This window comes from Ascaphus truei, chromosome 18 (genome assembly GCF_040206685.1).
Source record: "Ascaphus truei isolate aAscTru1 chromosome 18, aAscTru1.hap1, whole genome shotgun sequence".
NCBI classification, from domain to species: domain Eukaryota; kingdom Metazoa; phylum Chordata; class Amphibia; order Anura; family Ascaphidae; genus Ascaphus; species Ascaphus truei.
The window spans coordinates 21408608-21434036 of NC_134500.1; the positions used below are offsets into that span (position 1 = coordinate 21408608).

General features: G+C 40.0%; 1 protein-coding gene across 3 annotated transcripts in view; it reads right to left on the reverse strand.

Moving 5' to 3' along the window:
* THSD4 (thrombospondin type 1 domain containing 4) overlaps positions 1-25429 on the reverse strand; it is a 531228-nt gene that overhangs the window by 485453 nt on the left and 20346 nt on the right. For all 3 annotated transcript variants that reach the window (XM_075575821.1, XM_075575822.1, XM_075575820.1), the window contains exon 2: positions 1869-1992. In XM_075575821.1, coding sequence (XP_075431936.1) covers positions 1869-1897 — 29 coding nt within the window. In that variant the 5' untranslated portion in view covers positions 1898-1992. The remainder of the gene's footprint in view (positions 1-1868; positions 1993-25429) is intronic.

Genomic DNA, 25429 nt, shown 5'->3' on the forward strand with positions numbered 1-25429 from the left:
TTTCCTCATTAAAGCTCTGAAAATGTATGTCATACAGAGCAGGGTCATGTGGAGAACGTTGTAATTGTAAAAAGGCTGTGGGCTAACACTTTCTGCGGTAACACAATATGTATGTAAACCATTGCCAATTCAAATTGCATTTAAACATTGAGACTCGAAGAATAGATATACAGTATATGCGCTCCGAGGAAAAATTATGCCTTTTTTTAGTTTTTTTTTGTAGGGGATTCATCTTAAATACATAAAATAAAATGACTCAAGTCCTATTATAAATTATACTATTTATTACAAACGCTCATCGGTCTAGTATGCAATGCCCCCTTTATCCACTCCTTCCATGCGGATCACGTGCAGTATGCATATTAAGAATGCAATAACTTAGCATTCAATCAGAAGTTGTTTAACTTGCTTTATGGAAAGTAATAATAGAAAGCCAAACTAATGTATAATGAAAGCTAAAACTTGAATACCACATTCCATATAAGCGATATAGTCATGTTCTTCTCTGCTTGGAATGATTCAGCGGTACAATGGACAGTACCCTACATACTGTATGGTCAATGAATAAAACACATTATTTTTTTTCTAAATATGTTTTGATCTCTTCCTAGATTCTTTTGTTAGGGGCTAACTGTTACAGGAATCTGGAAACAGGCCGATCTCCTTTGGAGTGGTCGTGTAATGTATATATCTTTGCAGACGAACATTTAGGAAGCTAAAAAGAACACACACAAAAAACAGTACTACAAATAATGCCCCCACCATTTATAACAAAGAACCAAGGAATCAATGCTAAACGTTTCTGGGAAACCCTACTTGCTTGTTCAGAAGGTTATAAGAAGTCCTGCTCCCTGATGTGGAAATGCAAAGAATCTTCTCAATGCTTTCCAACTCCCCCCCCCCCCCCCCTCCTCTCCTGAAAAGAATACCCCATTCCTCTCTGCAATGAAAATGGATGACCTTGTCTATTCAAAAACTGTGTGAATACCTTGAATCAGGTTTCAAAGAGTTACAATAGGGGGAATGCTTATTTTGCTTAGACCGTTGAAAACGATTTACATGCACAACCAAATATGGCAATTAAGTCAGATTTGCGGATTGCGAGCTTATAATATTTTGGTCGTGCCTTACACATCACTTGTGAGGTGTTCTATCTACCACTAGGCTATAGAGTTATTTAATCTAGAAATGATTGTTTTACATCCAAAATAGAGCAAATAAACAAACCACTTGTGAGCACTTTCACGTCTCAGACAGGTCTGCAACCCTGCTTTTCCCCATTATCTCTTAGCATACAGTGCTCCCACTGCAGCCAAGGATTCTGGGTAGCAGTGGAAGCATCCAACATAGAAATGCTGCTTACAGGATTTAACGATGCAATGCAACCATTCCCATTTGATACATCTTTTCATTTAAGATACGTTCAATTGGTTGCACACTTCCAGCATATGCCATGCCTCATCAATAAGGCATTATGTAACCTTTGCTAAAATATACAGTGAATGGCTAGTTTAAGCATTGTGTGCAGACTTCAGCAGATTCTCATCCCTAGGTGAAGAAATATTTGTAGGTTGAAACTTTCGGACATCAAGGCACAGACCAAGGATGAGCTGGTGTGAGTCTGGATACATTGTTAAAATGTGGGCTTGAAATCTGAGCCATACATACTGTTGGCCTACATATTTTTTCTTTATTCAGCCACCACAGTAAATATAAGTTTTAATGATAGATAGTTGCACACATTTTTACATTTTAACCTACTTCTTGGAAATGTGATGTGCATAATGTAATTTTAGTTATGTATCAGTAACCATAAAACAATAGCACAGTTGGACCATGCCACAGTTGTGTAAATGTAATGAACTCACCTTAAAGATACAATCAAACTCTCTGCCATGTTCTTGGGAAATGAAGAAGCACACAAGTGTGATTTAGCTTCCTGTGTGATAAGAACGTGGTGCTGATCTGCAGATAATGACTAGGAATTCAGACCTGGAAAAAAAAAAAAGATGAATTACAAGCAAGTAAATGCGGTGACCCATAGTGTATGAAGCTTACAGTGCATGAACCTCAATATGTCAGTGCTGGAGATGTCTGCAAGGAGTATGCAGCACTGAATCATTTCAGTAGTGCAAAGCCAACTATCGCTGCAATATGGATGTCTTCTCAGTCTCTGCAGTCTACTTGTTTACCAATGTGAACCCCCCCCCCCCCTCCCTGGATGGTGTCAGAGGTTATTATTAATGGAAGTCAGGGGTGCTCAACTCCAACTCTCAAGCCCCCCCCCCCTCTAACAGGTCAGGTTTTCAGAATATCCAAGCTTCAGCACAGGTGGCTCAATTAGTCCATGATTCAGCACAGGTGGCTCAATCAGTTCTGGCTTCAAAACAGGTTGTTCAATTAGAGCCTCTGATTGAGCCACCTGTGCTGAAGCTGGGATATCCTGAAAACCTGACCTGTTGCAAGGGGGGGAGGGGGGAAGGCTTGACGACTGGAGTTGAGCACCCCTGATAGAAGTGATGGCCTGTGCCATATGATTATCAACCATAATGTTTTTGGATCTATATCCCTTATGAAGAAGAATACCCTTTATTCAGTTGGGACTGTGAGCTTTGCACCGAGGCATGTTCACTTTTTTAAAGGGAAATCAGTTCTAATAGCTATACTGGTTCTGGAGAGGGGTACATTTGGTGTTGCTTGGGATACTTTTTCATGGATTGACATGAAAGTTCTTTATAGATGAAATTACAGGGCTTTCAGAACCTGATCAGAAGAAAACGGCAGAGTTTCCAACGCGGTGTACTCTACCATGTCATTAATGAAGCCGTTTTATGGCGGTCCAATTAAAGATATTGTATCTTCTAATATGTGATCAAATGTAAGTATTGTTTTTTTTCAAGGTTGTTACATTACAATCAATTTATTTACTGTTTCTAGATTGGTAATTCTATATAAACGAGTAGAACAGAATTGCAATATTAAGTCATCAGACTTATCTATACATATATGTTTGCTTACTGTGTAATTTCACACAACAGGTGCTTCATACATACAGGGGTGTACTTGTACGTGAAATACGTTTATTGCTTATACCATTGGGAAGGATATGCTGAACTGGTCTCCCAACTCAACTGTTAAACAGATATTGAGAAATTTTAAGGACTAGACCAGTGGTTTCCAGTCTTTTTTTGGTTAAGAACCCTATGTGAAATATTGAGAAACCCCAACCCTCTCTAATAGCGCGTCTGAGATCAGATGCATTGTAAGGAACACCAACCCTCTCTAATAGTGCGTCTGAGATTAGATGCATTGTAAGGAACCCCGACCCTCTCTAATAGTGCGTCTGAGATTAGATGCATTGTAAGGAACCCTGACCCTCTCTAATAGCGCGTCTGCGATCAGATTAATTGTAAATTCTTCTGTATTTGGAACAATTTTAAAATTAGCTGAAAATTACAGGAAACCCTTTAGGGATGCTAGGAATTCTGTTTGAAAAACACTGGACTAGACCCATTCACATTGTAATTTCAAACAATCGGGATGATTGATACCATAAATAATTTAGGTATAGTCATTTAGAGTTACTCTCTATCATCTTTCTTCCATATGTTATATGTGTGTCCATGTGAGAGAGCCAGCTGTGATGTAGATATGCAGAAAGACAGACAAACGGGCAACAGCTCCCAATTCTCAATTTACATTTATAACATTTTTAAAGGCAAACACGATTTCAAACATATGTGCCTGATTTTGTTATGAAGGTACTTCATCCCCAAGACCAATGAAACGATTGCTGTCATTAGTGCATATTTAGTAAGTAATACTATTCCATAGTATACCTTCCAGCACCAGAAGACACCTTACTGGTTCAAACAAATCTACTTAAGTACCAGCACTCACTGTCTAATAGCTAAATGATGAAAACAGTTGTAATGCAGAAAATACATTTACTAATAAAACAAACCAGAAATAAATCGAATGTGTTTGCAAATACCAGTATCACAAATGGACATGTCACAAAGTGTGGGGGGGGGGGGGAAGGAAAAGGGGAAAAAACATGAAACACAAGGAATATACACAAAAAACGGAGAACGTAAAGTATGCTAGGGGGGCGACGTTTCGAGGGACTACCTCTTCATCTGGCCCATTCCCCCTGGTCCAAAAGGTCCCAGAGGTACTTCCCTAAGCCTCCCTTCCCCTATAACTGGTCAAATCAGACACCCCTGAAAATAGATAGCAAACATACAGTGTAGGCTAAATACAGCTAATAGCAGGGCAGCAAGAATCCACTAAAGTCAATGCCAGTAGTTCAAGTACCACAAGACACTGTTGGCAATAGTACAGTAAAGGCTGAACACAGCTTGCAAAAAAACAGCTTGCAAAAAATCACCAGGAGTCCACAACAGTCAATAAAAGGTTAATGGGAATAGCAAAAGAAAACAGTAATCAAACCCTGTGGCTCTGCTCCTTGTGCTCGTGTGGAGTGCTGAGTGGCTTTCAATAATGCCCGTAATGTCTAACCATTTAGCCAATAATGTCATGTAACAGACGCACAGAAAAAAAAGTAAGATAGTGCAGGGGTGCGCAAAGTTTTGGAGCTGCGCCCCCTCTGTGTGACAGATGCAGTACTCGCGTCCCCCCTTCTCTGTGACCCGGCATCAAATGACACCACGGGTCATGTGACATCACTTGACATGACCCCACAGCGTCATTTGATGCGCGTTACCATGGCGATGCGTGCGTCATTTGACGCCGCGTTGCCATGGCGACGCGTCCAGAAGACTACAGAACCCCGGTAAGTTGAGGTTGCAGAGGCCTCGCACGGACCCCCGGCTTTTAGCAAATGCCTCGGGGAAGAGCGCAAGGCCGCTGCATCACCGCGCCCCCTAGTTTGCAGACCCCTGAGTTAGTGCATCTCCATTCGCCAATGTATGTAATGCGGCGTGTGCATCAACTTCTTTTTCAGAAAGAAAAAAATATGATGCTATGGAGTGGAGCGAGGGGCACCGGTTTGGATGTTGTCTGTGGCACACACATGTAAATGATATCATTAACCCATAGAGAAAAACTCTTGCCTCAGCCCAAGAATAATGAGGTGTGGTGCAAGGGAGGGAAACGGATACTGCAACAAACACAAAGAGAAACAAGATCCCTCCTTGGCTGCACTCAGTGCACCTCAATCTGCAGAGTGGGAAAAAATAAAACGTTACCTTTAATGAAAGAGTAAAAGAAATAGCTATATACACATACTGTAGATACAACTTAACGTACCAAAAAGTGCACTTTATATGAACCATATATGGGGAGATTCAAATCTTCAATATATAGCATTGCTGATGTGTTCAGAGGAGGATCTGGTATTATTTCTAGGATTGGTCTGTATTAGCACATAGTCTACACACCATTAAAGTATTAATATAGCCTATGTTAATTTATTCTTCTGTTATCTATACAGTTGGTGTAACTTAAACAAATCTGAATTGCCTGACAAGCTAAGAGGGGTCAATTAGTTCAATCATAGCATTTACAGGTTATATAATGCGGATATAAGCCTTGAAAGAAGCAATATAACTTTTCCCCTTTTTTCTTCTTTTTATATGTAAAGCCTGTGACAATGTAGAATTCTACATTCTTAGCTAAGATGGCAATCATTTGGTGCTCCTGTCATAAATCTTTAAAAATCCTGATTGTGTGCCTAACGAAATGGCCACCTTCTAACTATGTGCTACAGTCTGTGAAATTTTGCAGCGGATGTGTAACACTACATTACGAAGTGTAATACATTATTGTTGCAGCTTTCAAAGTAATAGACAGTCTGCTGTTTGGAACACAGCAACATATCCGTTTGTGATACTTCGCTGCCAAAGGGTAAAGCTCAAAAAGGTGTGTGTGAGAGTCTGTTTCAAAGGAGAAAGTGGATATATTCTAAATGGTTGCTCTAGCAACCAAAAGAATGATCAGTACATTTTTTTTTAATCCTTAAAAATAGTATTAGGAGCAAATAAAAATGTACACAGTATTATCTAACACTACAGAACCGATTTATTTATATATTTTAAAAAAAGGAAACTTGAAAGATATATATTAGGCTCACAGTTCCGTTTTGTTATAAAGGTTATCAAGAGCAGATTTGTTTTTTACCACCAGGTGGGTTTTGATGGAGTCATACTCCTTGAACGCAAAGTAGCACTATAGATTGCTTATTTGTGTGTTATCTGCTACAGTATCTTCTGAATATGATCATTATGGTACTCATTTATCTTAATGATAAATTGTCACTTATTTCCTCATTATGGTCAATATTCTGCCTCTATCAGGTACCCAAGCCTATCAGGACATAGAAAACCATCCCATTTAAGATCAGTAATCAGAGCGTTATTGGTATAGTTTGTGTAGGATTTCACATTGCATTAGGTGAAAACAATGCTACCTAATTTATAAGAAAAAAAAGTCTATACATCATTAGGCTGCGTCCAGGGTTGCAGCAGCCGTACGGAGGCGCGCTGAGGCTGAGGGAAAGCGGGTGCTTTCCCTGACCTTGGTTAACGTGTCGTCCGGGGGCGTGTCAGGGGACGGGCTAGTGACGTCACGGAGCTGGTTCGCCCTCATTGGGCGAACCGCTCACGTGACCGGCCCTGCGCATGCGGAAGCGTGCGTGAGCCCCTGCTAAAGCCGCTCTCATTGCGGCTGCAGGGGCTCACTGGTAAGCGCCAGCGCGCCTAAGCACGGGTGAGCGCCTAAGCGCTGACCATGCCCGAGGCCTAAGATTAGAGTAATAGTCTTCGTTCAGGGTATACAGATTTTAATTGACCATATTCAAAAACTGATCCTACACAATACAGTGTCAGTTATTTGTCAGAAAGGATGGTGGTGGGAGAAGGAATCACGAAGCCCTACATTACCCCCAATACAAACAGTGCTCTTGAGCAATAAAATTGGCTGTAGAGAAAGACAGCCGACAGTCATGGTGTTCTTCAAGTTATGATTACAGCCCTGGTTAGTATCATGGCGGAAGCAGGATGATGCAAGGTGTCTAAAACACCCTAGAGAAGCGTATCAATTTCCCCCCTTGCAATGTAGGGTGCCTCACAGAAGGATGTGTTGCTGTGGAGATAGAGACACGTGAGGTGTCCAATACAAACTTCATACAAACATACTCTCTCCCTCCAGCTCATGACGTCAAGACAGATGACAGACCATCGCGCGTTTCGCGTAAGGCCGCTTTTCAAAGGAGGTGTTTAAATAGCATTTGGTTACCATGGAGATTAAAAAAATTATTAACCCATTTGGGAAAATGTTTGTGTGTCACAATTTAACCATCAAAGTATATTGGTATGTCATAAGGCAGGATCTTATGTTTGTATATGATGAATACAACAAATGTACATATAGTTTATCTGTTGTCTAATCTTCTATATACATTTGAGAGATCAATAAATACTTAGAGTTTTGTTATTAGCTTAAATTAATCTAGGGTCAGTGTCAGGGTCAGTGTCAATCGGGTAGGGTCAGTGTCAATATTCTGTTTATATGAAAATTACTGATAGTATTATTATGCGGTATTATACACATTTAGGAAAAAAGACAATATAACAGTGTGGCTATTAAAATACTGTAATGACAGTATAAATGCTTAAAAAAGTGAAATATAAAAATATTCAAATAGTGTTTAAATCATTAATGTGTCAACTATCAGACTAATGTGAACTGCACAGCAGTTAAGGTGTCAAGAAAATGTGAAAGAGAGGGCAGGGAAAAGTACCTTTGTATTGCTATTAAATTACTCTGCGAACGGGGGAGTATATATGGATTTCACAAGAAAGGAAAGGACACACCAACTTCAAAGAGCACTGGATCTTAAATACGACATTACTCGTGTTCATTTAATATTTCATTTAGGTCTGTTGAATAAAAAAACTATTGTACACTCAATCGTCTCTGATTTAAAGAAAAAAAAATAATACTGATTTATTACTTTTAAGGAAAAGAAAGGAAGCATTGAGATTCTCTGCATAAAGATGAGCCTTTACAGAAAGAATCCTTGTGCCCCATGCTCCTTTTAATTTGGGTAATGGACTTTACGTATGAAAAACACTGCACAGTTGAAAGGAAGTTATGTGGCACTGAGCTTAGAAATGAAATGTCAGTGGATTAATCATTCCGTTTGGCCTTTGTGATCACGTTTTGTTCTAGTCTTTCAAGTACACATTGAGGCTCTCTGCAATGAGCTGCAGTAAAAGAACGTCTTTCTTTACAATGGAATGAAGGCAGCGAAAAAAAGTCCATCGGAGTCAAAAAAGAATGAATGACTGGAGATGATGTGCAAATGCACTTAACCCCTATAAATTCTACCCAGTCTGTCCTAATTGTATATCATGTATAAAAACTGTGTGCATCTTAAAAAGGATTAACAAAAAAAAGTAAGCAAATGCTGGTGTAATAGATGGTAATAGATCCTCCTACTGTCTCTCTAAGTTATGCCCACTTTCCACTTAGATTGTAAGCTCTTCGGGGAAGGGACTCCTTTTCCTATTGTTACTCTTATGTCTGTAGGGCTTATTCCCATTATGTGTTATATAAGGTCACAGGTATTGCTCCTGTGAAGCGCTATATAAAATAAAGACATGCATACTGTACATACAAGTTTACAATGCATCTTAACACTAATGTTCATTTGTCAGATTCAGAGTAGGGGATATATATATAGTTTTAAATCTAGAGCTTCATATACAGCTCAACCCCCTTTTAACGCTGTGCTTGGGGTCCAATTAATCACATTGCGTTACAAACGGATCGCGTTAGCAATAATGTACAACTGTATGCATTCTACAATAAAGTATTTAAGATACCAATAATCGTGTTGTAAAGTATTCATACATACAGTATGAAAATTGGGAGCCACGCTCGCATCGCGTTATAAGCGGATTCACGTTGTAACGGATCGCGTTATAACAGGGTTGAGCTGTAGCATGATTGAGAACAGTTCTAGTCATCAATATGTGAATATATTTTTGGGAATGATGAGGTGAAGTGTGGGAATTATATATTCTGGAGAGTTAATAGTAGTTACAGTAAGAACCAAAAATAAGGTACAAAAAAACTATTTCCTTTGTGAAAACGTTTGACGAGAATAATGAAATGATTTGTGAGTGCATCTTACCTGCAATATACAATCTTCTCCAAAGCAGGAAATCAAATACAAGATCTACAACACCTGGTATTAAATGGAAGTATAAACTGATTAAGACCACTGCATTATAATGCATTAACCAGAATTGTGACCAAAAAATACCACGAAAAAGATTTTCCATATAATTACCTATTTTATCTATTTCAACGAATCACATAAATACCTAAGGAAATCCTCATCAGCCACACATTTTCAACAACTGTTGTCAAAGACAGTGTGCTTCCAAAAAAACTAAAATGTTAGCAGGATCCTTAATAAAAACAGAGTTTGGATGCTCTGAACGGCAGAGACAAAAATATGCTGCTTGCATTACGTCAGTGATAGCATTGGCATACATATTAGGAAAAGAGACAGAACCGTTTTGGCCCCTACTTTGAGCTTCAACATTTGGCAACCAGCTTTCAATTTCTAGATTGAGTGGAATTTATTTTATACCATTCCATTACAACAACCAAATTCACAATAGACCACTGGCCTACAGCCACTTCTCCGGAGTAACAACAATGGCTCACTGGTAGATTGTGAAAACCAAGGTATTTGTGCTAGTTTATTTTTAATCTTGGCAGACGGCAGCGCTCCGCTGTGTGCCAATGAAAAGGTTGCTTAGTTGGTTAGAACTTATTATTTTCACTTTTTTTTCCCCATGAGCACGAGACCGCTTTGGAACAACAGCAGATTACACTTTGTTTTACTTTGTGCTCATTTGCGATGCCATATGATGCAATTGAACTGTTTGCATATTCAAGTTCGTTCAATTCGATGCCAACATTACACAACATGCTGCGAGACATGGACCAGCTTTAGGAATTCCCATTACAATGTGTCGTCATGCGAGTGGAAGATATGAACATTTCATGCTGGCAAGATCCAGCACAAGGAATGACTATTAATGTACTGTTAAGCATGTTGTAATCTATTTCTATTATTGGTAATATCTACGCTTTGTCCACGTAAAAAAAAAAAAAAGGGTGGAGGAAATTCTAAAAAAAAATTTGTCTGGATATTTTCACTTATCGATACTATAAATCTAAGTTGGATTCCGTTTTCCGTTTGTTTGTATGTCCGAAGCATCGATATCTCACAAACGGCACCACGTAGCACAATGAAACTTGGACTGTACATTCTGCAGCGGATTTGTAGGTCAACACAACTATTTTGAGGTTTCAATGTGACTTACCTCCCAAATTATGGACATTCTAAGTTTCCCTCGGTTAAAGCAGGAGCGGGGGGATGGGGGTATAGCTACTAAGTGAGGGGGCATGTCTTTGCCTGGATCGGGGCTGTGTTTGTGCTGTGAGATGTGCGGGGGAGATGTGCCAGTGGGGAGGGAGTGGGGGAGATGTGCCAGCTAGCGGGGGGAGATGTGCTGGCAGTGGGGGAGATGTACCAATGGGGGGCTGGGAGATGTGCCGGCAGCGAGGGGACATGGCACAGCAACGCGGAGCGACCGCCAGCGGGGGGGGGGGGGAGGGGGGAAAAAGACATGTTCCGGCAGCAGGAGGGGAGATACACACACACACACACAGACACAGACAAATCTCACCCCGCACAACATCCAGCAGTAGGGGGGGGGGGTGTCCCGGGAGATGTGCCGGCAGCAGGGGGGGGACAGACATGTATTCTATATTACATTCCCCTGACGAAGCCAGGCACAAAATCTAGTTCCTAATAAAGCAGAGTTTATCCTAGTGTAACCGACACACAAAAGGTGAAAATGTTACAAAATGAACCTGGGCAAATGAACATAAACAAAGCAATCAAATCAAAGCAAAATGTGTCAAGTAATAAAACCACAAGAGCTCAGTGATAAAAGATTCTAATGCAAATAACAAAACAAAATGCATTGAATGAAATAATACTGGGAATAATGAGGGTTTGCAACAGATGGGATGGAGACCTGCATACAATTTAAGAGCTCTATGGGTAAATTACTACTGAGAATAATGATGGTGTACAGCAGATGGGATGAAGGAGATCTGGACATATTTTAAGGCCTGTATGGGGAAATTGGCGTTAGAAGAATTTAGAAATGGGCTAAAGCCCAAGTGTGCAATTTAGAGCATGTGAACATCTTTCAAACATGTGTGCTCGGTCTTGTATGTGTCAAAATAAGTCCCTTAGCCAAAATAAAAACCGTATACTGTAGAACAACAGTCAAAATCTGGTAGAATAAATATTTTTTTTTCTTTTATTTAAAAGAAACCATGTTGCATTACTTAAACTAAATACATTATTATGCTAAACCAGAGATAAAATTGTAGACTTGCTTGACATGTTACATATCATTTTAGCCATCGTTTCTAGCATTTTCTTCCGTGCACAGCTTTAACACCTTCACACGCCCTTGCAAAAACGTGACTTTCTTCCATTGAAAATCCCATCAACACGTTTTCTGTTGGTGGACATTATTTTATCTTTTTTACTTAACACCCTCTTACATGAAAGCCTACAGTACTTAGCTGAATGTCCTGCACTGCCATTCTTGTTAATAAGGTTCCCACTCCAAGATCAGTAGGAGATCTGCTTAAATACTTCTTGCTAATGGTAGCTTAATATTTCATGATGTGAATTCCCCCAGACATAGCACAGATATCCAAATTGTGCATGTCACCTTGAAGCTTACCCCAACACTTAAAAGATGAGTACTGTAACATTTGGTATGGCTACCATGGGTGCATTGTGAATAATATTCAGCAACATCATTAGCTCATGTGTCTATCAAGTATGCTCATAAACTATATCTGTAAGAAAGCAGATAGGCAAGGCCGGAACCTAATTCCAAGTATAGACTTAGACAAAAGTAAAAGTAGATCAAGCAGCACAAGAAAAAGATTTCTCCGTTTTAAAAGGAATATATCTATATTTAACCATGAAACCAAACTCTCCAGCTTCATCCGGTTTATGAGAATAATCATATATCTTGCTGGAAACTGAATTTGGCTAAAGGTTCAGGTTATGACATAGCTGAGCACACATAGAATGACTGGAAGGAAGCCTTGAGCTGTTTTCAGCGCCAGTAGTCATCACTCACTGTCTCCGGACAGAGTAAGTAGCTTCATTTCACTAGAAGATTGTTGCTATAAAACAGAAGCTCGCAGACTTGAGGCGTTGCAGAAAGATTGATAATATGCCGTAATTATACAAGAAGACTCTAAAAATACCACTTGGGAGCACATTCAAATGTCTCAGGGAGGTCTGCAACCCTGCCTTTCCCCATCATGCGCTAGGGATTCTGGGTAATGATGACATGCAAATAAGTACCCGCATTGTGTCACTTTTTGCTTCTTGTCCATTTTGCATTGGACCCCTATAAGCTTATGGCTGCCGCATTACACGGCTTTTCAGCACAGCCTGGAAGACTACATGATCATTTAGTCTAAGGTGGAAATGTGATTAAATCATATGAAGTCCATTCCTCGTTAGCAATGCAAATGAAAAAAAAAGAAGGCAATTACAGTGATCAAACTCAAACAACTGCTCTACCTTTGCTAAGGTAAACTCAGCCTTTTTGGTACAAATGCAGCCTATATGATCAGGTGCTAAAAGCCATATTTACCAAGTGGCAGTAATCCATAAAGCATTTAGCACTGCTTAGTAAAAATGGCCCCAACTGTCATCCCATCAGTGCCATGGTGTGGTATGCAATGGTGAAGGTGCATTCCAGGCTAGGAAAGTTACACCTCTGTAGGATATTCACTTTCATTTCCATCAGGAAACAATTTACATGTATGTGTATGGTTCATTTTTTCCCCTCATAAAATATTATTCCTTGTTTATTTACATCCCTTTTAGAGCACCTTAATAAACAGCTTTAGGGAATAATGGGGAGACCGTTTAGCTAAAAGAAAGCCTGAAAAGATTGATAGATTACACTGTAGCAGGACTTTATGGAAAGGAGTTATTGACACTGCTTTTCAGATGAGGAAAATATTGGAAGCAAGCAGGTTGTGCTCCTAGAAATAGATATTATTTATATTTTCTGTTTTGTTCTAGGTTTCTGTTTCTGGTGATATGGTTAATGCAACACGTTTTGAAAGCTTTTATGGAGAACTCTTGCATGCCATTTTTTTAGATTTACAGGCTAAACAGATACCCTTGCCAAAGGGATTACTATAGCGAATTAGCTGTATAAGCAAGATACATTGGTACTAGAAACTTGCAGGCTCTCAGTCCAAGGCTCACAAAGCTCCTAAAACTAGTCTTGTCTGTAGAATGAGTTCAACCACAAACACTTGCCCCCTTTAACATCTCAGAGTGGTCTTCGCATTTATGGAGCAGTTAAAGCTGCCATTTAAAAAAAAAAAAATCCATTCAATATATGCATCAATACAATCTACACACTGACAAGTGATCAACTTAGTTGCCGATCGATCCGTTCTGCTGTGATTGATCGGCGAACATTCGGTTTGGGGGTTCACTAAATGGCTGTCAGTGCAGCAGAAGAGGATGAAAGATGCAATGTTCTCTGGGGACGATCAAGTGACCAGGCAGTCACTAGATACAATTGGTGCACTGCTAGAGAGAGGGCAGGGTCAAAAGGTGTGTGCCAGAGCCTGTTTCAGAAGAGGAAGGGGATGTGACTTTGTAAATGGTTGCTATAGGAACAAAAAATGCTTCTTACATTATAATACATTCAAAATGTCTTAACATTTATTTTTTAAATGCTACAAGTATTTTCTCATAGTATAGAACTGATTTTAAAAAATTAAAAAAAAAACACATGTAGGATATAGCTTGAACTGCAGCTTTACAACGACGAGTGCTACTTGTAAACCTATATATAAGAGGAGTATTTTAGGTATTGTCCCTGTAGAATCCATATATCCATACCCTCTGACTATATCTAGGTGTTTATACCATTTGCAACAGTGGATATAACCATAGTCCTAGCTGGGTTCTTGTACGATTCGTCCAATGTTATTAATCTTTGTGTTGTCTATATGTCACTGCTTGTCTGATATTCCTTATAAATGTAGTTCCTACTAAAGGTTAAGTTTTAATAAAGATACCGTTTCACACATTTTGATCCGAGTGCTCTCTCAAAGGGGCTCTTTTGTTGCAATTGCAAGTACTATCTATTTACACTGTATATCCTGCCCCTCCTAGCACCATTTCAATCACACACTAGACTGTAGCAAGAGCTTCCATCCCCCACCCCCTTTCCCTTCAACATATTTTTTAGATTTCTCTTGAAATATTAGGAAGGCGTCAACTGAAAGCTGAAAAATCAAGGTATCCTGGTCTGCTCTTCTGCAGTGTTTTATATCAGAGACGCCAAAGGGGTTATTCATAAAAGTGTGCCAGTCCACATCAGGCACTACTGCTTGGAAACTCTTATTCAGGTCTATGGTCGCTTCTGTGTGGTAGTGTTCAATAGGCACTATCGCAGCTGGCACAGACCTACTTGTCAAACGGTTGATACCACAGATTGGGGAATAAGGCCCTTAGTTACAAGCAACACAAACTAGGGCTGCTCAACTCCAATCCTCAAGCCCTCCCAACAGGTCAGGTTTTAAGGATATCCCAGCCTCAGCAGAGGTGGCTCAATCAGTGGCTCAGTCGAAGACTAAGCCGCTGATTGAGCCACCTGTGCTGAAGCAGGGATAGCCTGAAAACCTGACCTGTTGGGGGGGTGGGAGGGGGGGGTGTTGAGGACTGGAATTGAGCATCCCTGATCTAGACCATTACCAAAGACACTGACAGCAATCGTTTGCAATGGCATTTAAAATATCGTGCAGCAACTTGGAATGGGGCAGTGGCATATGTCGAATATGGACGGTGTAACCATGGGGATGCTGTTTTTATTGTAAAAAATAGATATATCTTTGTATGTTTGAATAACTCTGTTTATTGTATCAACCTTAAACTGTTGCTGAGGCAGCTAATGCCTTTCATTGACATTATACGAACTACAATGCCAGGAATGTATTGTTTGGGAGATATTCTATGCTCAAAAGATAAACATGTAAAAATATCAGACATATGATGACACAAATTAAGTACATTTAATAGGATACTGTAGTTTCTTTCAGCTGCAGAAAGAGGCACCTAGTAAGGCCTCTAACAGAAATCTTGGCGCCCCCCTCCGATCAGCACTCGCACCCCATTAACCCTGTCCACCCCACCGCGTCGTGCACTGGTGGTCCTCCAGGGAGCAGTGAGAGAAGGTTGATACCTTCTGTAGGGGAGGGGGGAGGATAAGGATGTATCAGTCTGGGACGGGACATATGGGGTTTGTCAATGGCTTGTGAGTGATAACAGTTGGGCGGAAGCGGGCCTGCTCCTTTCACTTGTCCTGGGCCCCAAAATGTATATTGCTGAGGTGGGTGCCTGGGGGGGAAAGGTATGGGGACTGTGGGGGAGGAGGGAGCAGGAGCTATAGGCTGGGGGGCAGGAAGGGCTACAACAGAGGGGGTGCCTTGTGCCTACCTGTAGCCTCAGAGTGTGGAGGTGTCCTATGGAGGTGCCTGCCAGTGGAAGGGAGGCCCTTACAGGCCTGCAGATCTGGCACTACATGTTAGGGTCTCTGGCAGGGGGACCCGGGACCCTTGACTCACCGGGCCCGGGACAGTAGTCCCAGCTGTTTCCCCCAGTAGCTGGCCCTGGGCAATACTAATAAATCTTTACTTACTGAAACTTCTTTGACATTTCCTACATCTTAAGGGACATCACAAATTCAAAATGTCTGCTATATAATGTAAGAATATCTATTTCTAATATATTTAATCTTTGTATAGGAGTATGATCTGTATTTATAACATATTTACTAGAAAAGAAAGGATCCCTTGTGCGGCACTAAGAGACACCCTCAAGTGTATAAAATAAACATTGAATTGTATAATTAAAAAATATATGTGTTTGGGAAAAAACAATGACGATAAACAGACAACAAATAAAATATATATTAAAAATGGAGAACGGCGTGTAGGCATATATATGCTTTTAGTTAAGTGCGTTATTGGTGTCAGTCTGTCTTAATAGATAATATCGTAACATCCACAGCTAATGCTTAGCACAGAGAGCACTCTTCTGAAATTAGTGGTGGATAGAGCATAGTCCCACCACTATAAAATTCTTACTGGTTAGTAGCAGATAAATATATAATATAGTATACTGTTCAATAAAGCTATATAAGGCTAATGGTGCTCAGTGAGCAGTCGGTTAGTGGTAGTGCCTCCCACCACTAAACAGATATTAATTTACTGTTTAGTTGGGTAATACTCAAAGTAGCACTTCAGTAAAGACCACAGAAGTGTCTACTCCGGTAAATAGCTTCAGGATTAGTTTGAGACATCGATGATAGTATCAGTTACTTTGTATTTATACTGAGCCCAAATCGCAACAGTTTAAGTTAAAAATATATTTCGGCAGAGCGCTCTTGCTGCCCACGGCTGCAGGCTCCGAAACGCTCTGACTCCCAGACGCCCACGCCTCTCCGATGAGCCGACGTCACGCTCCATTTGTTGTTTGGGACCTCACTCATCATTTGCCCTCTGAGACGTTTGAGCAGTGTTACTCCACACCCTAAAAAGCGTACCTTTGTTCTCATTCCTGTATTTATAACACTGTAACAGGGGAGTTATCCCTGTTCAGGAAATGTGCCTCTAATCCAGCAGTGTGGTGGTTAACTGCAGGTAGTCAATTAACAAACACCACCTGCCTGATTAGATTGCTTACAAAAGCCTGTCCTTTTGAGACAGGAAAAGAGACTCCTTAGCTCACGTGTGACCTGAACTTTGGAGACAGAGCAGAGGTTCTTGAGTCTCCCAGGAGAGACTGACCAAGATAACACAGATCTCTGGAGCTGACAAATAAGACTTCTAAACCTGGATGCTGACATTTTCTGTGCACACACGGGTGCGGTTCCAGGAGAGCAGAGAAGTTTCCCCTACAGCAGCCAGCTAACAGATAAGACTTTTATTAACAAGACTTTTTATATCTGTTCATTTCATGCTATGTGTTTGGGGCTGGGAGACATGCTTATCAAAGGGAGTTGTGAATTGCATAGTATTTCACTAGAAATAATCCCAAGTGAATAGAAGCTTTGTTTCCCCCTTGTTTGGATGGTTTCCTGATGTTAAGGAAAAGGCACAATAAAGCCTCGTTATAATTTCACCTTATAAAAGTCTCCATTGTGTACCTCTGTGAGCGTCCGCCTACAAACACATTGAGGTCACACTTGATAAAGATACAACCTGCCTGTAGGAGGACATGTGCAGAGGTACATAATGGAGACTGTTTTAAGGTGAAATTAAAACAAGGCTTTATTGTGCCTGTCACTTTAAACACAGCAAAAATCAACATCAGAGAAATAGTGAGCCCAATAAAACTTGCTCCACTTTGGCATATATGTATCCTTCTATTCCAGCCCCTTTTAACTGGGTGGCTACCCAGGCTATTCATCAGCCCAAGATATATATATATATATATATATATATATACATACAACAGTCAATGGAAAATAACGTCTTATCTGTTTCCAGGGTTGCTGCCTTTTCTCCGGATTATCAGCATCCAGGTTTAGAAGTCTTATTTGTAAGCTCCAGAGATCTGTGTTCTCTTGGTCAGTCTCTCCTGTGAGACTCAAGAACCTCTGCTCTGTTTCCTTGTTCAGCTCACACGTGAGCTAAGGAGTCTCTCTTCCTGTCTCAAAGGCAGGCTTTTTCTACCACCTGCAATCAGCCAGGTGGTGTTAGTTAATTGCCTACCAGCAGTTAACCACCACACTGCAGGATTAGAGGCACATTTGTGAACAGGGATAAGTCCCCTGTTTCACTGCCCTTAATAGCTAACCATATATTTTATAGAGTACAGTATAAGGGACATGAAATAATACCTTCATCTTATGTACCCGAATGTGACTAGTGATGCACTTAACTCCATCAACTCTTGCAACAAAGGCTTTACATTTCTTTTAAAGAACAGTACATTTTAGTTACCAAACTGCTTTACAAGAGTTTGGGGAAATTTAGCCACTTGCTTAAAAGCAGACAACAGCACAGGAAATGCACTGTTATCAAAGCCCTGAATCCATTACAGCAGCATATGAAACACAAAAGGGACACATTTGTGAGCACGGCAGCCAGAGACTTCTAGGCACATTGTTCCCTTTAAGATAAGTTAAGGTAATATCTCAAGCCACTTACAAACTAAAGAGAAGTGAAATCCAATGACCTGGTAATGTATGATATCCATGGAGAGGCGCCCGACTGCAATCTTAAAATAGGAGTAAATGATGATTTTGATCTAGTACTTACTGTATATCAACTCACATGAACCAAACAACTGTGTCAAGTTGTTCCACCATTTTCCGCTACTAAAATGCATTTTAAAGATGCATTGAGATTATTATTATTATTATTATTATTGAGGATACAGGGAAGTCACAGGATGTAATTGATTTACACAAAAATTAGATGTAGTGGATAGAGGCAGGAATTGAACTCACAAACCTTTGCATAAATTACCTTAGCCGTTGAGCCACTAAAACAGATCGGTGATTAATCTGGGATTCAAACTCAAGCACCTTACTTATTAATAATAATAATAATAATAATAGCATGTTCTTGTATAGCGCTGCTAGTTTTAGTAGCGCTTTACAGAGACATTTTGCAGGGCACAGGTCCCTGCCCTGTGGAGCTTACAATCTATTTTTGGTGCCTGAGGCACAGGGAGATAAAGTGATTTGCCCAAGGTCACAAGGAGCTGACACCGGGAATTGAACCAGGCTCCCCTGCTTCAAACTCTCAATGCCAGTCAGTGTCTTTACTCACTGAGGGTTGTAACATCTGAGCACGTTTTGTCCTATGTAAGGCTCCACAGGTACAGTATGAGGAGATCACCATTTTGCTTCACAGGTGCTTCAGCCAACTCTCACAGCAAGAGAAGAGTTCATGCTTTCTGGTAGTGAAAACTAGCATGACACCAAAAGTATGCAAAAGTATATCAGAGGGCAGCTAAATGTAGGCAAATACAGGCACAGATACTGTAGTTCCAGGCATAGTCATTTAAGGAACAAATGCTGCCTGTTTTCTATAGAATGACATTACAAAGGGCACTTGGATAGTGTAATACAGTAAGTTTTTTATTCAAACTTTGTATAGTTATTATAATGGTATGTTGCCCCATCTGTGTTGAGTAGATATCTTTATTAAGATTTATAGTAAATACAAATACCACTTGTGGTGCATTTGCATGTCTCAGACAGGTCTGCAACCCTGTCTTTCCCCATTATCGCTTGGCAAACAGTGCTTCCACTGCAGCCAGGGATTCTGGGTAATGACATGCAAATGAGCACAGTGTATCACTCATTACTTCTTATCTATTTTAACATGGACCCCTATAAGCGTATGCCTGCCACATTACACAGCTTTTCAGCACAGCCTGGGTTAAAGAAGTGCATAGCCAGTAAAACCTACTCACAGACAGCTGTTTCAAAGCTGGCTAATTTTCTGGTCTCTGCCATTGGAATTTGACTCACAGTCCTCTCTGCCAGAGAAAGAGTTGAACAGTTCTCCAAAACACAACACAGCATTTCATGCGTTAGTTACTGTATATTTTCACATTTTCTTAGATACACTGTTGTATTTAAAACCAAGGATGGGCACTAAAGTTTTGGTTTGTTTTCTAAAAAAAAAATTGCTTTTCTTTAGCAGGAACTTTATTGAATTTGTTTTTTTGTTTTTTTAATTATGAGAAACGATTCAAAATAAGGACATTTTTGTTTAACTCAAAGTTTGATCACTTTATTACTTAAATTTCACTCAGTTTTGTTCTGAAGTTCGATTCGAACTTCCAAATGAACATCGAAGTTTGCAATGTTCGGGAATCGAACCCACGAGGCTGTCCATGCTCATTTAAAACAATATTTAAGGGTGTGCTGTGATTACATTTCCATATACTGTATTGTGCTGCATGGGAATGGTCATCAAAATGTGCAACCCCCCTCGACAATGGTTTCCTTTTTCCTTTACACTTTTTTTTTTTATAAAGGACACATTCACGAGTCTCATTTGGTCTTTTATCAAAATGAAAGCTACGTTGTATTTGACAAGTGTCTGAAGTCACCGGTGACATGGGATAGAACAAGATGGCACCTGGTGACTTCCCTCTGAAAATGCATCAGACTATTTTGAATAGCCTCCAATGTTACAAACTAGTTACTGATGCCAGTCCTCAGTAGCACGCTCAGATGTTATCAATGCTCATATTTTATTGAATTATTATTGTTCCAAATTACATGTTTAGATCATCAATTAATAATTAATTTGTACTGTTCTCTTTTATTGAAGACCTCTGGTTAGCACTAATTATTTAACATGGACAATTAGCTAATTTTCTCATTTGAAAATATATTTAAATACTTTAGTCATAAACATTAAGGTTTAAAGCCAACCTGCATGGGCAAAATAGCTGTTTCCAGACCCTGTTTTGTCCACAAATTGTAGCCTGATCAAGTGTCTGTATCCTTTAAAGGAGTAATCCAAGCACTTTCTTTTAACATTTATATTTAATTTTTTACACAGGATTGAAGCAGGGAGTCTCCAGGAGCTGACCCCCATTAATTTCAGCTCCGGGGACCCCCGCTTAAGGAGATACTTACCTCCGTAATGGGTGCCTGTAGCAGCTCCAGCTGAGCTAGCTAGGGTTTAAAGCTCCTGCAATATGCGGGCCAATAGGTAGCCAAACCTGATGACCTCACAGCTTCCTATTGGCTCGCAGGGCGTGGGAACTTCAGAAAACTGCCGTAATGGGAACCCTGATAGCTACGCAGAGCGGCTACCAGCATCCACTACAAAGGTAAGTATCTCATGAAGCAGGCGGTCCCGGAACTCAAAATGAATGGTGTTCAGCTCTGGAGAACCCCTTGTTTCAATCCTGTGTAAAAATGTCAAATACATTAAAAAAATAAATATGATTGCATTGCTGCTTTAATCAGGCCCTTATTTGCACAGCGCCTTCATTTACCAAACAGTAATTGCATTATAATAGCATACTGCCGTTCTCTGCCCCTTTGAGACTGCCATGTGGGCAACATCGACATAACGTGCTGCCAGGATTCAACTGCAGACACTGCTTCATAAATGTCTCGGAAACGTACTAAGTGTAATATACCCGACTATGAAATTACAAGTCGTTAATATTACCATTAAATTTAAAAATCTATATATACCAGGATTTAATTAATGGAATGCGATTGCTACACCGGATAAAAAAATAAACAAACAGTGTAAGTGGTATGGATGCTTTAAAATTGAAGATTGAAAGTTTGTCTGGTTTTAGAAATGTGCTCTGCCAGTGGGCAAGGACCCATGAATGGCTTTGTCTTCATTCCAGGGAAGGCTGTGAAGCCCATCAAACACTCTGAAGTAGATGAACAAACTCTTGGTTCTAAATGATGTCACCCAGAAAAGATGTTGGATGCAAAACAGCCTTTATTTCAACATTTGTTGTTTTTAGGCAGTGATGGAACAGCGATCAGCCATCGTTGCAGCCCACTTCATACACGCCGCATTACTGCATTGTTGTCTATGAGACTTCAATAAATTATTTTCATTGAGGTCACCATGTGATGTTTTACTTATGGTTTCCGTATCTCTACTTCTGGATTTCCAGCAAGACCAGCTCCGTTTGAAAAGAATGGGGATAAGATGTTCCCTGCCACAGTGTAGAAAGAGCAAATTCAAGACGAGCCACAAAGTTCATGAGGTAGGACTGGCGTTTACTAGGGGTAGGAGCTGCGTTTGGAAACATTATGCACCTGCTTTTCTTTTTACCAATTGGTTCTCTGGACTTTTAGTTAGGACTTCACCTATGTTGAGAAAATACATGGAGCTAAGATTGTAGTTTTTGAACCAATGCCTTGAAAGTATTTCAAAGGAACTGGCTGCAGACTACATACAGTACAAATAGTACTATAAGAAGGATTGGCAATAGGATGTCAACAAAAGCCTATGGGAGGTGTTTCTGCCGATTGGGCAGATACCCCAAAAATGGATTGGACAGCTATTAGCGAAGTGTCATCCCCATTGGCTGAAGATATATTCAGCAGGGGTACTTAACTAGTACCTTGGGAATTGATAGACCAAACCCCTGAAGAAGTGTCGCTCTGACACAAAACGCGTCGCGGTGAGGTCACAGGCAGCGACGTAGGGTTCGTGACGACGAACTCTGGAAGCTGCGCACACATACACCCACGAGGGCACCGTTTGGAAAATTGGTTTGGCTGAACTTCATCACATAAGTCTTTACCCTCCGTTCTATATAACATCTGGGACATGATACGAGTGCCTTGAATCCATTGAGGCGTGCCCTCTCTTGGTGTTGTGTGTTTATTTGGATTATGTGATCTGGTCTTATTTTTAAGTGTGATGTACATGTTTCTTAGTGTACATATAAATTGTGTTTAATTGCATTATTTTGTCTCTGTGTCTTCTCTTATGCGCCTCTTTTTGGTTTTATTTGCATGTGATATTGCCCCGCTGATCACGGGAGATTGGGAGCTGTAGGGAGAATCACATAGGCTGTGAAGAGAGGGGAAGTTGAGGACAGCGCACACTTTTTCCTTTTCAAGCCCCCAAAACTTTATATCTGACATGTTCTGTTCCATAAGCTTTTGAATAAAATGGACATTTAAGCAGAAATTGCCTTTTTGGTTTTTGCAAAAAAAAAAAAAATTATATTGGTAAAAAGGGTTAAACTTTTTCACTATTCAAATGAAACATTAAAAAAAAGCCAAGGAACTAAGGCCCAGATTCACTGAAAGGTGCAAAGCTTTAGCTCACCTTAACCCCTATTCATTTCAATCTTAAGTGAATCTACACAACTTACATTGAAAACGCAGCCTGTTCTCAGCTCTATTACAGTGTTTAAAACGTAGATCTGTAAATAGCTACGCACAATATTACATTTACCTTCCTCCAGATTTACACTTCATCAAGATGGAAATCTCATCCAGAATAGTTTTAACATTATCTCACTTTTACAACAGACAAAAAGCCATTGTAAGATCTTACTAAACGATGAGTTGTAAGTCCTATACTAGTCTTAGAAAATACATTTCTATACTTACTTCTACAGGTCAGGTTTTCAGGATATCCCTGCTTCAGCACAGATGGCTCAATCAGTGTGCTGAAACATGGATAACCTGAAAACCTGACCGGTTGGTGGCCCTTGAGGACTGGCATTTGCCAACCCTGTGTTACAGTCATTATTGGTCATTAAATCGCAAGTGATGTCAACAGCCGTTAACAGTTGATGAAATCTATAACACTTCAGTGAATAAACCGTTTCTAAAAAAATATATATATATTGATTAAGTTATTTCGTTTTAATCTACTTTTGACGTAAGGGCAATAATGTGCGCTCAAATATCTCAGCACCGTTTATCTAGATATGTATATAACTCGGTTACTGCATTGACCTTTCAAATAGTTTTTTCCTATAATGCTACGTGAGTCATCCAAATATACCAGTAAAAAATCATTGTTTAAGGGAAATAAGAATAGTTCATAATGAACAACAACACGCACCAAAGCATCTCAAGTAAAAAGTAGATTGGATTATGAATAAGGTAGGTCTTGCATGAATGGGACTGCAGGAATGTTCCAAACTCATTTCTGCTTCATTGTCCTTTTATTTCTGGAACTAATATGACCTGTGTTGGTTGAAGATGTTTAACTATTGCATCACCTAACAAAAGCAATGCGATATTTATTCTGCAGTGCTTTGTAGAGTAGGCTCATATTAAATCTACTGTAGAAACGGTTAATATAGAAAACGGAATTAGTGTATGTGATTTTTTTCAAGCATTAGTAAAAATACATTAGTGTAATATTATTTTAAATAGCCCTGCAGTGAAAATAATAAATATTGATAACATACATAACAAAACATCCATGCTGCGTCAAACACATTCGTGTGCATGTGTGTCCGGCAAGGGCAGATCACGCATGTGCACCAGCGGCTATCAAGCGCACATCACGCATGCGCCGATCAAGCGGCCGACAATGTGACATCACACGGCATCATGTTGCCATGGCAATGGGATGGTGCAGCGCTGGAGGATGAAGTCGACACTAGGTAAGTGCCTAAGGGCGCCATTTTTTTTTAAATCCGACACTGTGCATGTAATGAATACCTCAGACAGATGAAAATGCTGACAGATTCTTGAAAAGCATAGAAATGGTTGTACATTAGATACCTTTTTATTGTTTAGTTTGCCAAGTTTACTTGCTATATTATATTTCAATGAGACAGATTTCGATGCTAGTCTCTGGTCAGGTGAGGGAGTTAGGTTAAAAGAGCACTAACCCCTCAGATGTGATAGGAAAATATTTTCTCCACAGCATAAAAGTGCCTAATATGAATTTGAATATGAATGTAATTTATGTCCATTCTTTAAAAAGGTACAATCCCTCAGAGAAAAATGTCTGTGTGAGAAACACAGAAATGCAAAGCACGCTTACTGTACAAACATCATTCAGGTATTTAATTGATTTTGAATTTCTCCTTTTATTTATAATATTTCATTTCTGCTTAGAAGCCACATATTTAAAAAAAAAAAAAAAAAAAGGTAATTATTAGGTAACACAATCAGGTGCCATTTTGTATGCTCTCCAACAGGGGAAACTTTTACTCAGGAACTTCACCTTTAATCAGCAATACAGGTTTCATTTTTTTATTATGGGTTTGTAGCAGGGGGTCTCCGGAGCGGAACTGTGTTAATTTCAGCTCCGGGGCCCTCCTGCTTCCAGACATACTTGGCTCTGTAGGGGGCGCCGGTATCTCTTTTCTGTTTAAATGTTCCCGTCACGCGGGCCAAAAGGAAGCCGCACCGGATGACATCACAGCTTCCTATTGGCCGGCGGGACGTTTAAACGCCGCCATTTTGTTAGGAACATCGTTTCTCTGACTGCAGAGATACCGGCACCGCTACAGAGGTAAGTATCTCTGGAAGCAGGGGGTCCACAGAGCTGAAATGAATACAGTTCAGCTCCAAAGACCCCCATCTTCAATCCTGAAATAAATATTGTACAGTAATAGTGAAACCCATAATGCTGCTTCAGTGAAGCACAGGCTTTAAGTAACCTTTTCTCTTACTTACAGTAGCACTAACGGTGTATGCAACACTGCACATACAATTTTGCAGGTGCAGCTAGTCCCTGCACTGTGGAGTTTACAATCTGAGACACAGGGAGATAAAGTTATTTGCTCAAATCATAAGTAGGCACTGGGATT